Source organism: Schistocerca cancellata, chromosome 4 (assembly GCF_023864275.1).
Source record: "Schistocerca cancellata isolate TAMUIC-IGC-003103 chromosome 4, iqSchCanc2.1, whole genome shotgun sequence".
Classification (NCBI taxonomy): domain Eukaryota; kingdom Metazoa; phylum Arthropoda; class Insecta; order Orthoptera; family Acrididae; genus Schistocerca; species Schistocerca cancellata.
Genome location: NC_064629.1, coordinates 43,828,092 through 43,842,463, shown reverse-complemented (window position 1 = coordinate 43,842,463; position 14,372 = coordinate 43,828,092). Strand labels below are relative to the sequence as shown.

At 40.1% G+C, this 14,372-nt stretch overlaps 1 protein-coding gene across 1 annotated transcript; it reads right to left on the bottom strand.

Moving 5' to 3' along the window:
• Positions 1–9,371: 9,371 nt before the first annotated feature.
• LOC126183368 (zinc finger BED domain-containing protein 4-like) lies at positions 9,372–11,949 on the bottom strand. The gene is made up of 3 exons (XM_049925295.1): positions 11,561–11,949; positions 9,629–10,638; positions 9,372–9,515 (listed from the first exon to the last, which is right to left on the bottom strand). The coding sequence occupies exons 2-3, from the start codon at positions 10,238–10,240 to the stop codon at positions 9,372–9,374; spliced, it is 756 nt and encodes a 251-aa protein (XP_049781252.1). The 5' UTR covers positions 10,241–10,638; positions 11,561–11,949.
• Positions 11,950–14,372: the final 2,423 nt, after the last annotated feature.

Sequence of the window (14,372 nt, the reverse complement as noted above, 5' to 3'; positions counted from 1 at the left end):
CGAATTGAGGCCTTTAACAAGACTACGGAGAGATTTACACGACGCTAGCCAGTTAATTCTGTTGTGGATTGGCAAGACAGCCAACCCACTATGACAGGAAGCCGAAAGACACGCGTTTAAGCTCACGCAGGCTGGCGTGAGGTCTGGAACTGGACAAGGAAGTTAGACTTTAGCAAAAAAGGTCGTAGCTGTTGGAATACTTAACTTTAATCCATAATTGGTGAACATTGCTCTGGACGGTACATGTTTTACAGCATCAATAGTAACTGGTAATGGCGCCTTGCTACGTCGTAGCAAATGACGTAGCTGAAGGCTATACTAACTATCGTCTCGGCAAATGAGAGCGTAATTTGTCAGTGAACCATCGCTAGCAAAGTCGGCTGTACAACTGGGGCGAGTGCTAGGAAGTCTCTCTAGACCTGCTGTGTGGCGGCGCTCGGTCTGCAATCACTGATAGTGGCGACACGCGGGTCCGACGTATACCAACGGACCGCGGCCGATTTAAAGGCTACCACCTAGCAAGTGTGGTGTCTGGCGGCGACACCACAAATTCCTTAAGGAGGAAAGTCAGTACAGCAACCGTAGCGAAGTGAGGTACTCGAGCCGTGTCAAGAGAGAAGCGTCATGGGTGTGTGTGTCGTCCTTAGCGTAAGTTAGTTTAAGTTCGATTAATTAGTGTGTAAGATTAGGAACCGATGACCTCAGCAGTTTGGCTCCGTAAGGCATTACCACAAATTTTCAATTCCAGAGAAGCGCCCTCTGGACGCGATGCCGGCGGTGGAGGATATGGCGCCACCGGTTGAAGGCTCAGCGTGGGTGTAGCTGATAGTCGCGCCTTCCGTCACGACTGCTGAGACAGCCACTGCGCCGGGCGGGAAAATTTCATCCGTTTCAAAAAAACTAACAAAACTCTGGCTGTAATTAAAATTAAGAATAGATTTTTTAAATGCTTAGAGACTTCATGGACAACGGCCTTGCTGCAATGGTAACACCGAAGTTAAAAACTGCCGGGCTGGGCTAGCACTTCGATGGGCGACCGTCCGGTCTGCCGATTCGGCTCAGATTTGGCAGGTCGCTTGTGTACAACCTAAAACGAAGGAATCTAAGATATTTTGGGTCAACACCCCCGCGTTTCTTAGAAAATCACCCCTAAAGGTTATGACGAGCAATCGACCCAAAATTGGCGGGATCGATAGACAATTGAAAATAGAGCATTTTTCATCATCAGGTATGGGGTGCGAAAAGGCATACTTTACCAGAAATCGAGGTAAAAAAACTTTTACAACTGCCGCGTCTGTACCCACATGATGAACGACTTTCGACGAACGCACCGATAGCGCAACGGCCAAGGTGCACAGTCGGCTCTAGAGGTGAGCCAAACGGTTATTCTGAAGTAACCGTTAACACAGTTCCAGTTATTCTATGATAACCGTTACTGTTAACGGTTATTAATAACTGTCAAGTTATTTTTCGCTAGCGAATACCGAATACTCCGACAGTTAAATAACGACATAGTTGGAATCCATCAGTTTAGTTAATAGTTATCAGTATAACTGCGAGTAGTGCGAATTGTCAGGAATGTCGTGTGAATCGTGTCATAACCTTAGCTAATTAACTCCGGGTATATTTTAGTTGATGTTAGAACGATTATTAGTGTTTCATATTATATGTATGTAGGTTATCGGTCGCTATTAGAAATATTACCCTCACAGCTGCAACAGAAAGTACGCGGAACTTCGCCACAGCACTGTTTAAGTAAAATGTTAACAACGTGCGTTTTTAAGTTTGAAGAAATATGTAAACTGAATACTGAATACTGTAAACTGAATTCGAAGCTTGATTTCTTGTGTTGTTTACTTAATAGAATAAGTGTACTGCCTTGTAATACAACACAAAAATATACGTAATGTGAAAGATTCGTTTACTCCTCTACAAGATAGTCATATGGTTGAAAGTGTGAGTACGCTAGTTGGAAAACTGCTCGATTTCTCCAGCTGCAGCATGTGTATAACATAGGATGAATGGAAACGTCCGATTCCACCCGTCTGCTTTGACCCGTGACGTAAGGTTCTGTAATCCCATAACATATAAAGACATGCAGATCGGATTGACAGTGTTAAATTTCTGGGATTATAACTCGATAATAAATTCAGTTGTGAAGGGCTTACCACAGAATTGCTAAAGCTCCTAAACAAATCTGTATTTGCAGTTAGAATGGTGTCAGATGTAGGAGACACAAATGTAAAAAAGTTAACATACTTTTATTCTGTTATGTCATAAGCGATCATATTCTGGGGTAACTCATCAACTGAGCAAAAGTTTGTAGCATGTAAAAGCGTGTAGGCCTAATAAAAATCGTTTGTGGTATAAATTCAAGAACACCATGTAGAAACCCGTACAAGGAACTTCATATTCTAACCACTGCTTTATAGTATATTTATTCTTTAATGAAATTTGTTGCAAGTATTTCCAACCAATAGCACAATACGTAGTATCAATACTAGGAATAAGAACAGCTATCTACATAAAGATCTAAAATCACTTACCTTGGACCAGAAAGGGGTTCAATATTCAAGAACACACATTTTCAATGAACTGCCAGGAACCATTAAAAACTTGGTTTCAGATAAAGCACGGTTTACTGAGAGTTTGAAAGACTTTTTGATAGGCAACTCGTACTTTATAGATGAATATCTTAACAGGGACTGTTAGACCAGCTTAAGTAAAAATTCTGCTACCAGCATATTTCAGTTTTGACAGTACTTGGTCACAACAGTCAAGATCAGGTATTCTGTGTGTGATAAATTTATTAAAAGTGCATAACTATGTTTTGTTCTGGCAGTGTATTAATACTGTACATATTAGCAGCTCCAGTTTACTGCAATATATTCACATATTTTGACAATCTCGTGACAGATGATGATGGTGGTAAGTATTATATTCAAATGCTTTATGTTATACTTTGACATGTTGCACGTCCATGAGAATCATCTCATTTTTGTGTCCCTGGGACAAAAACAAGTTAATCTAATCTACAGTGAGGGTTTTGATTTTGTGGTGGGAGAATGACTAATGCATATGTCCAAGCCTTCAGTTTGTTGTGTATCTCTCATGTTTGGCATTATTGTATACTGAATTCCAGTGCTGAATGATTGATTGACAACTCATAAGGCTTAATGTCTCAGATGTCATTACAATACCTTTTCACTCTTTTTATACATTCTTCTTGGATATCCAGATTGTGAGAGTATGAATTAATGGTATTGTGTAGGTAATACAAATTTGCAGTAAGTTTTCAGAAATCTGATCTTGACTGTTGCAGTAAACTGCTGTCAAAACTGAAATAATACTTTTTACTTAAGTTACTCTACCAGTCCCTGTTAAGATATTCATCTATAGGAAATACAAAATTTCCTTTCCTGGGGAATGCTTTACCTGTGGATTCCACGTTTTGCTTTTTTTCTGTCTCACACGAGGCAATAACACGAATCCTTTCGAAACACTTCATCTGTCAATGCCAGCTACCTGATTTAATCTTTTTGCAGTTTAATATCATGACAGTTAACTGTCTGAATAGGTAAGACTAATTCATGAACCAGACAAGATGAGCACTCAAAAAGAAGGGCTAAGTCTTGCATATAACAACCTCAACGTAGCAATGAGTGCACCTAACAGAGTTTTTCAACGTTGCTTAAAATAATAGAAAATGAACTGACTTGAGCTCTTTGAAAACAAAAAAGCATATTTTATTCAAAAACGTTTATGTAGTATGCACAAGTGCTAATAGGCCCAAATGTAAGTAAATCTGTGTACACTGGACAATGTTCCTGCATAAAAGTGATATGCTCCAAACTATGTATAAAATGTTTCAAAGTCAATGGCCAAAAACTAATTAAATGAAAAAAAGCCTATTTGCAATGGATGTGTACAAATTGAGAAAACTCATTTTTCTCTCACTAATGCCACAAAGCTAAGTCTCACCAAACTACACAAGTTTCTTTGTATTCAAGTTGACCTGATACAGCACTGGCACTTTTTCATCATGATGCTACCAAGCATTAGTGATGGGATATACTTGGAGAAGATATTCAACTATGTTCCATTTTTAGATCACCGCCAATACTCAAGGCATTTCAGTAAGTTTAAAATCCCTAGAAAGTATTAACATGTTGCATACACAGTACTACACTTCATAGCTTTCCATACTATGTATGAGACAGGAAGTGTTTGTGCTCACAGTAGTGCCACAAATTTTGACATTTCTTGAGAAGGTAGGAGATGTGATATATGTATCACTTGAGATGAGTTTCCTATCCTGCCCCAAAATTAAAATATATTCTTACAAGATTACTGCACAGCTGTTTAATTTCTGTATGTTCTATGTAAGACACCTATGTTCATGAGACAGTAATATCACCTCAACAAAGACACATTACCATGCCACATGAGAGATTACCATATTTGTACATAAAATACACAAATGTAAAAAAGTTAACATACTTTTATTCTGTTATGTCATAAGCGATCATATTCTGGGGTAACTCATCAACTGAGCAAAAGTTTGTAGCATGTAAAAGCGTGTAGGCCTAATAAAAATCGTTTGTGGTATAAATTCAAGAACACCATGTAGAAACCCGTACAAGGAACTTCATATTCTAACCACTGCTTTATAGTATATTTATTCTTTAATGAAATTTGTTGCAAGTATTTCCAACCAATAGCACAATACGTAGTATCAATACTAGGAATAAGAACAGCTATCTACATAAAGATCTAAAATCACTTACCTTGGACCAGAAAGGGGTTCAATATTCAAGAACACACATTTTCAATGAACTGCCAGGAACCATTAAAAACTTGGTTTCAGATAAAGCACGGTTTACTGAGAGTTTGAAAGACTTTTTGATAGGCAACTCGTACTTTATAGATGAATATCTTAACAGGGACTGTTAGACCAGCTTAAGTAAAAATTCTGCTACCAGCATATTTCAGTTTTGACAGTACTTGGTCACAACAGTCAAGATCAGGTATTCTGTGTGTGATAAATTTATTAAAAGTGCATAACTATGTTTTGTTCTGGCAGTGTATTAATACTGTACATATTAGCAGCTCCAGTTTACTGCAATATATTCACATATTTTGACAATCTCGTGACAGATGATGATGGTGGTAAGTATTATATTCAAATGCTTTATGTTATACTTTGACATGTTGCACGTCCATGAGAATCATCTCATTTTTGTGTCCCTGGGACAAAAACAAGTTAATCTAATCTACAGTGAGGGTTTTGATTTTGTGGTGGGAGAATGACTAATGCATATGTCCAAGCCTTCAGTTTGTTGTGTATCTCTCATGTTTGGCATTATTGTATACTGAATTCCAGTGCTGAATGATTGATTGACAACTCATAAGGCTTAATGTCTCAGATGTCATTACAATACCTTTTCACTCTTTTTATACATTCTTCTTGGATATCCAGATTGTGAGAGTATGAATTAATGGTATTGTGTAGGTAATACAAATTTGCAGTAAGTTTTCAGAAATCTGATCTTGACTGTTGCAGTAAACTGCTGTCAAAACTGAAATAATACTTTTTACTTAAGTTACTCTACCAGTCCCTGTTAAGATATTCATCTATAGGAAATACAAAATTTCCTTTCCTGGGGAATGCTTTACCTGTGGATTCCACGTTTTGCTTTTTTTCTGTCTCACACGAGGCAATAACACGAATCCTTTCGAAACACTTCATCTGTCAATGCCAGCTACCTGATTTAATCTTTTTGCAGTTTAATATCATGACAGTTAACTGTCTGAATAGGTAAGACTAATTCATGAACCAGACAAGATGAGCACTCAAAAAGAAGGGCTAAGTCTTGCATATAACAACCTCAACGTAGCAATGAGTGCACCTAACAGAGTTTTTCAACGTTGCTTAAAATAATAGAAAATGAACTGACTTGAGCTCTTTGAAAACAAAAAAGCATATTTTATTCAAAAACGTTTATGTAGTATGCACAAGTGCTAATAGGCCCAAATGTAAGTAAATCTGTGTACACTGGACAATGTTCCTGCATAAAAGTGATATGCTCCAAACTATGTATAAAATGTTTCAAAGTCAATGGCCAAAAACTAATTAAATGAAAAAAAGCCTATTTGCAATGGATGTGTACAAATTGAGAAAACTCATTTTTCTCTCGCTAATGCCACAAAGCTAAGTCTCACCAAACTACACAAGTTTCTTTGTATTCAAGTTGACCTGATACAGCACTGGCACTTTTTCATCATGATGCTACCAAGCATTAGTGATGGGATATACTTGGAGAAGATATTCAACTATGTTCCATTTTTAGATCACCGCCAATACTCAAGGCATTTCAGTAAGTTTAAAATCCCTAGAAAGTATTAACATGTTGCATACACAGTACTACACTTCATAGCTTTCCATACTATGTATGAGACAGGAAGTGTTTGTGCTCACAGTAGTGCCACAAATTTTGACATTTCTTGAGAAGGTAGGAGATGTGATATATGTATCACTTGAGATGAGTTTCCTATCCTGCCCCAAAATTAAAATATATTCTTACAAGATTACTGCACAGCTGTTTAATTTCTGTATGTTCTATGTAAGACACCTATGTTCATGAGACAGTAATATCACCTCAACAAAGACACATTACCATGCCACATGAGAGATTACCATATTTGTACATAAAATATATCCTAAAATGGTAGTAAGTGCTCGTCTTTGAGCTCATGGATTTTCAACAAATTACTTAGGAGTACAGGGAACAAAAGGAAGGAAGATAAGTTAAAATAAAAAATGGTAACCAACACAAATGTATGTACATGTGAGATGATCAATTTTATTCTGACTTTTCCACAATGATATGGAACACTTAAAACATTGCAGCATTATAAAGAGAATGAATAAATAGTTAACATGTCAGAGATTGAGCAGAAATGGAAAATGGAAATGGCAGGTAATCTGCCATGGCCTATTCAGTGGAACCAACAAAAGTATTTGCCTAAAGGAATTTAGGGAAACCACATAAAATGTAAATCAGGATGTTCAAACAGGCGAAGGATCCCAATGCACCTGAATGGAAATTCGGTGCCATAAGCACTCTGCAATTTTCTCAGTAATTTAACATGTGACCACAAATACAAATGTATAAACTTTTTTATTTCATCCAAGAATATCTCAACATAATACAACAAACATCAATAATTCAAAATATGGGTATAAACACAAGTTTAAAGGATCTCTTTAAGGGTGGGACAGGTGGTTAGCCGTGGCCTTGATGAAGGAACCATCCCGGCATTTGCCTTAGCCATCCAGGAAAACCACGGAAAACCCGAATCAGGATGGCCAGACAGAGCGAACCCCATCCTCCCGAATATGAGGTCAGTGCTGTTAATTGCTACACTGCCTCATTCGGTTGTTACCTATTATACAATGTTCTGATTTACATGAAAATAGATCTTACAACTAGCAAAAATAATTATTAAATATATACACAAATAAATATGCAATTACACTTTAACATTTTTCTTTGTCACTTTACACAAACAGACCACACAACACTTTGTTCATGGAACTTCAATAAACTGCCAGAGGCTGCTTTAGCAGTTGCTGCATATATGAGTAGTTATCTGAAACAGAAGAACAGGAAACAAACAGCAGAAATATCCTTGTCTAAAGACACTTTAGAAACATCATAAAAACTTGCAGCAACTACTTAGCTGACTCACATTAGTAGTAAACATATTCACTTAAGGCATGTCTAGCAATTAATTTAATATGTTCTTCAAACTTCTATATGTATGCTGATAACACTACACTGTAGAGTGTGACCACAATGAAACTAACAATGTAAGGGATATCTTCTTCACAAATTCTGGGATGTTAACATCTGAATAGCTGTTCTCTGCAAAACAGTTTTTTATGGTTGGAGGGTCCAGCATGTGAAGCAAGATACTGAAACTTGTTAAGGACTTACTGAAATTTATCTTTTGATGCAGTTTTAGATTTGAAGTTAACATTTAAATACCTCAGATAATGACTGACTTTTTCAGTAAACAAAATGTCCATGAAAGCCTCTAATAATAATTCCATGTCCCACAATGTAATTTTATTTTTTAAAGATTGGAGCCCCTCCACACTGCCACTAGCAAACGTTCTAAATTCACCTCTGCATTGATTAGTTTCTTAATCAATACAGGTCCATCAGGAGATAGAAAATGGATGAAAAATGTAACAAGAATTGAGATTTTAAGGGCAGAGGGCAAAACATGTCATGGCAAGCACCAAGGGGAAAAAATCCTCCACAACTGTTGGACAGGTAGTAAGAGCAGTAGCTGATTTCTTGCTGTCTGCGGCAGATCATGCAAGGGTAGGTCACATTAGTAAGTGGGTACCATGCAGTTTGATACTAGTGTTATAACCACTTGCACATCAGTACAAATGCATGTTGGAGCACATCAGGCTACAGTGGGGAAGGCCAGTTGCACCCTTTCTGTACTCCAACCTACTTACATTTAATGCCCGATTTAATAAAAATTATACTCTTCCATTTCTGACACCCTTTCTAGAATACAAACTAGCAAAATTATGAGAATTTGTTGTGTTCCACCACAAAGATAGGAAAACTTCCGTGTTTTGCAAATGAAATTTAGTATTGAGCACAAGATGTTTCACCAATTCACGTTTGGCATTTTCAGTGGTATTCCTTTCGGTCCTATTCAATAAACCATTTCTTCGAGTAAATATTTCTCAGCAGGTAACCTATACCGCAAGTTTGCAAAGGCTGAAGTGTTGTTATCATTACAATAAAACAATTTCAGTTAACATCTGAGGAAAATAGCAGCATATATTAACAATAATATACGGATTAGTGTTAACACACATGAAACTGATGTCAGTATCATTTTAAGAAACTTCAAAATTCTAAATAATTGAATGTCAGAATGTGTGCTACAGCTAACAATTTTTAAGTGAAGCAGAAATCAAAATGCTACTGTACTTACAAACTTTGAGGTGCCACATGCCTTGACACAGGCTACCAATAACCCACAAGTATTTTTAACTATATATGACGGTAGTATCTGTTCCTGAAAGAACAGTTACCGTGGATGACCATGCAGCTTTGCTAGAAATGAAATGATAATTGCATCATAGACACCCCATACTGACAAGGGATCAGTGATGGCTGAAGTTGACACAGTTTCATGGCTCTGGCCTGTGTTTGTCAGTCTTCTGTCACCCATCTTTTGTGCTACTAGTTCAATAAGCTGTTTCTTTGCATTATCTGCTGCAACTCGGCTTTCAAACACAAGAGATTTAAAGTGTGGATCTAGTGGAGTGGCTACTCCTATAGACTTGCTCTCTCTACATTGTGGAAACGGTCCTTCAGGCCTTTTGTTAATTCTTCAATGACAGTCCTTGTCACACTGTTAAATGGCTTTTTCAAAAGTTCTGCGCACACTGATAATAATCCCCTTGTCAGAACAATAACCTGAAAATTGGGATAAGTTTTTCAGTATAACACAAACAGTACAATATCTCCGAAATGATTATGCCATAATACCACAGCTAACATTTTAGCAAGAAAAAAGCTGCTTAACTTACTTGGCTGCCAGTAGGATATGACTCAGCACTAAGCTGTGTTGAAACCTGTGCAAATGGCTTCAACGCAGAGCAGAGTTCTGAGCAGATGTTCCATTCCTCGTCTGTCAGTTGTTCAAAATCAACTGTGAATAGTACAAGTGAAGTCTTCACTGCATCTTTAATTTCAACTATTCGCTCTAACATACACAGAGTAGAGTTCCACCTTGTTGGCACCTCCTGCACCAGTTTTTTAACATGACCTGCCCCATTATTTTGTTGGTATGTCAGCAGTCTTTCTGTTGCCTTGCAGTTTCTCTTGAAGAATGCTACAATAGTTTTGACTTTCTGCTGAACTGACACAAAATGTTTTAGTGCATTCTGCACAATAAGATTTAGTGTGTGTGCATAGCACCCAAAGTTTTTCCACTGTAAAATGGATACTGCATTTTTAATATTTGGTGCATTATCCGTCACAACCAGCAAAACTTCGTCTGTCAGCCTGAAGTTATCTGTCGTGCCTATTAGAGATGCCGACAGATTCGAAGCAGTACGTGCACCAGAGAATTGGGAACATCCTAACAACACAGATTGCAAGGTGAAATCTTCAGACACAAAATGCCCCGTCACTGCCATGTAACCTTCATTTGCTGCCGATGTCCAGCAATCTGTGGTCAAACAAACTGTCTTCGCAGCTGACAGTTTGTCTACCACTTTCTCCTTTGCTGCTGTCTATGCTGCTTGCAGCATTACATCTGAAATATGCTTCCTGCTTGGTAACTCATAACCAGGATTAAGGGCCCGCACAAAACCCCGAAACCCCGAATCTTCAATGACTGAAAATGGTTGGAAGTCTTTAGTGAACAGCTGAAGAAGTTGCCCATCTATCTTCTTTTTCTGATTCACTCCAATCCTTTTGGAGAGGTACGATGTCATAGAACTTTGAACACCTTGCTGCATTGAGGGGGCTGGAGCAGCTCGCTCCTCTTCCACACTACTGGTGCCAAGGATCGCCTCTACAGGAAGGGTTTCACCTACAGAAAAATAGGTTTCATATCAGCATAAGCACAATAGAAATGATGCCATATTATTTTTGGTGATATATATTACAATGTTAGCGTACAGTATTCTACATGGTACTTGCAGCTTGAATATTTACTTCATACAAGTTGACAATTGACTCAGTTTTAGTAATGGCTATAGCTTCAAGTTTCTTCTTTAATCCTAGCAACACCAACACATTTTCAATAATGTGTATTGGGGGGAAGGGAGGGTACTGTATTTCCACCCTAAAAAATATCTTAATTGTTGTTGACATATCATATTTTAAACAAATACTGATGTATAAGTAGGGCCCTCAACTTCAAAATATTCAATATGACTGTCACTGTGGAAAGTCACATGTACTATTAACATGTCAAATTTTTGGGTTAAGTTTAACCACAAAATTTAAAACATTTATGGAATTCAGTTGAAGATTCCATTAAAAACAATTATCCTTTTCAAAATTTTAAAATATGAAACAGTATCTAAATCCCCCCCCCCCCCCGGCATCGTCAGGGTTAAAAACAAATGATACACAGGAATGAGCACTGATACAATCTGCTATCCGATTGGTTACTAATAATTGCAAGACGACAGTTCATATATCACACAGTGGCATTTTATTAGCACTATCGTTATTACACCTGCAACAATAAATTCGAATTAAATAATTAAGTATTCCAGCACCACATGCAACATAATTTTATGTTTGAAAATGTCAAGGCAAACAGGTGTGGTGGTATCGACAGCTTAAGTAGTCACGACAAATGAAAACCCGCATGTAAAAATGCACAAAGCACCACACTGTATAGCATGCTCTTATTTTTAAAAAATTAATAAAATAAAAATAAATGATTATGCATGAACTGAAATAACCGTAATTTCAATAAATATATTTTTTTCATTACTCACCCAAATCTAGCTCCGAAGGTCTTTGTGAAGACAAATTCACAATTAAATGTGATTTCTGAAGATGTTTTTTTAAATTCGTCGTCGTCGATTTGTACAATAATTTCTTACCGCACAAAGTACATTTCGCAAACTCTCGATCAAGAGTTTCGAAATATGACCACATTTCGCTTGTCCTCAACCTCTTCATGTTGGCAACTATTGGTAGTAATAGCAACAACACAAAGAAAAACAAGAACGCGGAACGAAAGTCAATACCCTCTAACGCAACCAAAGGCCGGAAAGAGAGTGACACCTGTTCCGGAACACCAAGAATTGCAGAGAAATGAGACAATAGATTCCCGTTATTTGCCACCCCCTCTCCCCGATGGCCCACCGTCATTTCCGTAGCAGTACGAAAACATCTGTTCGCTCCAGGTACTATCCTCTCTGGAAATATCACCGGGATCTACGACCTTTAACTGGAGTCACCGAGTCAGGAACGTCCAGACACACAGTTATTCCGTTACTAACTTCCAGGTTATCTGTGGTGGTAGCTCGATAACTGCCAGAGAACTTGAACTGCGAGCCAATAACGATAACTGCCAGAGGAGAATACAGATCTCTGACAGTTATTTCCATAGTCGCTCGAATTCCTTAGTAACTTTCCTTGTACTACCCGTCCAAGCTAAATTAACACGTAAGGCGGAGGCTCAAGGGATCGACTGTACTTGTTAATGCCTGTACTACAGCTCCTAACAGCCAAGGCTCGGACATTAACTTTATTTATTGTTTATGCTAAAAGTAACGAAGGCCCACGAAATAGTACACAGTTCTTATCAACAGATGGCGCGCAGTCTCAGAGTTATTCCCATGGTCTATAAAACGCCTTCCAAATGCGCAGTACGATCTTCGGTCAACAGATGGCGCGAGGCACTGTAGACACTAAACACTTATTGAAATATCTGCCAGAATCAGAGGAACGGTTATCGCAGTAACCGTTATTTCTCAGTAACCGGTTATTTCTATCAGTTACGTTATTTTAGCCACCTCTAGTCGGCTCACAGCCGTGTTAGCGAGCGGAGATGTTCTGCGCACCGACTGACGCTCCACTCTCGGTGGTGTTTACTTCCGCGTCGCGGTGTTTGTGTCTATCGAGTCCAGTACTAACGTACTCCATGGCGCACTCGTACCGCCGTGCAATGATCAAAGTAACGTTTCAGGCCGAACATCCACGACCCACAGCTTTCGAAGTCGAACAGTTCATCCGAGAGGATCTACGTTTGAACCCCCAGGACGTAATCGGCATACACTTTTCCATCACTGGAAGTGTTGTCTACATCAAGATGTTGACGGAGGAAATTTGCAAAGACATAATTCACCGTCATGCCACCGGACTGAAATTTAAACACTCTGATGGACATATGAGTGCTGTGACAGTCGCCCATGCTGGATTCGGTCTCCAGACATTGCGGGTGTTTGAGCTCCCGTTCGAGGTGCCTCAGGATGTGGTCATTGTCGCTTTCCAACCATATGGCACCGTCTTGGGTCACGTCGCGGAGAAGTGGCAAACATTTACGACCTACCCCGTATTAAATGGCGTCCGGCAAATAAAAATTGAGCTGACGAAACATGTCCCATCGTACCTGCTGATTGGCGGTGTGAGGGCTATCGCCATGTACGATGGGCAGCCACAAACGTGCGCAGGATGTGGCCAGGAGGGACATATACGTTCCGAATGCTTACACCGCCGTTTAATACAGACGCCGTTACGTGAAGAGAACCAGGTTTCGACGGTCACGTCCTTACCCATCACCTACGCCAAGCTTGCACAGGACCCCGTCGTGCCACTCCCGATTGCGCCAGCACCATTGTCAACGCCACCCGCCGCAGCACAACGCGCCGACGACACAAGCACGGCGTCGCTGCCAGTGCTCGCTTCAGGACCGTCTGGGTTGCAGACCGAAACCGATGTTCCTGTTGGAACCGTGGACGTTGACCCAGGGGTCGTGCCGACGTCTGCCTTTGTCCAGACAGGTTCAGCGTCAGACGACGGGCGACCACATTCTGATTCAGAAGGCCACATCAGAAAACAGCGGTCGCCTCGCAAACACAGGAAACGACGACGAACGCCTTCCGATGACGCCCTTTCTCAGACGGCCCCGCGAGATGTCGACCTGATGTCTGACGGTGATCTCCCACATTGCGTCCAGTCACGCGATGTGGCAGCAACAGGCACCCCTCCTGTGACGCCTACTCTCCCAGCCAGGGACGTGTCCTCGCCGTTGTCAACGAATGATGACGGCGGTCCCCCTGCCACTCATGTTGCGGAATCCACAACACCCGTTCCGGAAGTACGTGACCGTCACATGTCCACGTCGTCAGCTTCCTGGGCCGATGACGTGGAAGAAGAAGTGGAACAGACTGCCAGCATGTCTGCACAGGAGTCCACCCAGCGACACTGGGGCCGGCGCCCAGCCAGTAATTATCACCACTGCGGGACCACCGGCGGGTCTCCACCTGCCGGCTACTTCTACCGCACATTCGGCAAATACTGAGGATGGCCGTCCACAGCAATACCGTATCGCCACGATGAATCTTGCCACCATTCGTGCCCCCCATAAACTGGCCATGTTCAGACACTATATACTCTGCGGATGTGGATATAGCACTCATACAAGAGGTGTTTGTGGCTGACTTCCTAGTTCCTACTGGATACAACGCCCATGTTTTCCCCGCATCGGATACCGGTAGTGGCGTCGCAATCTTGCTACGCGATGGACTCCCTGCAGAAGACATCATCTACCTCCCCACTGCACGAGGTATGGCCCTCACA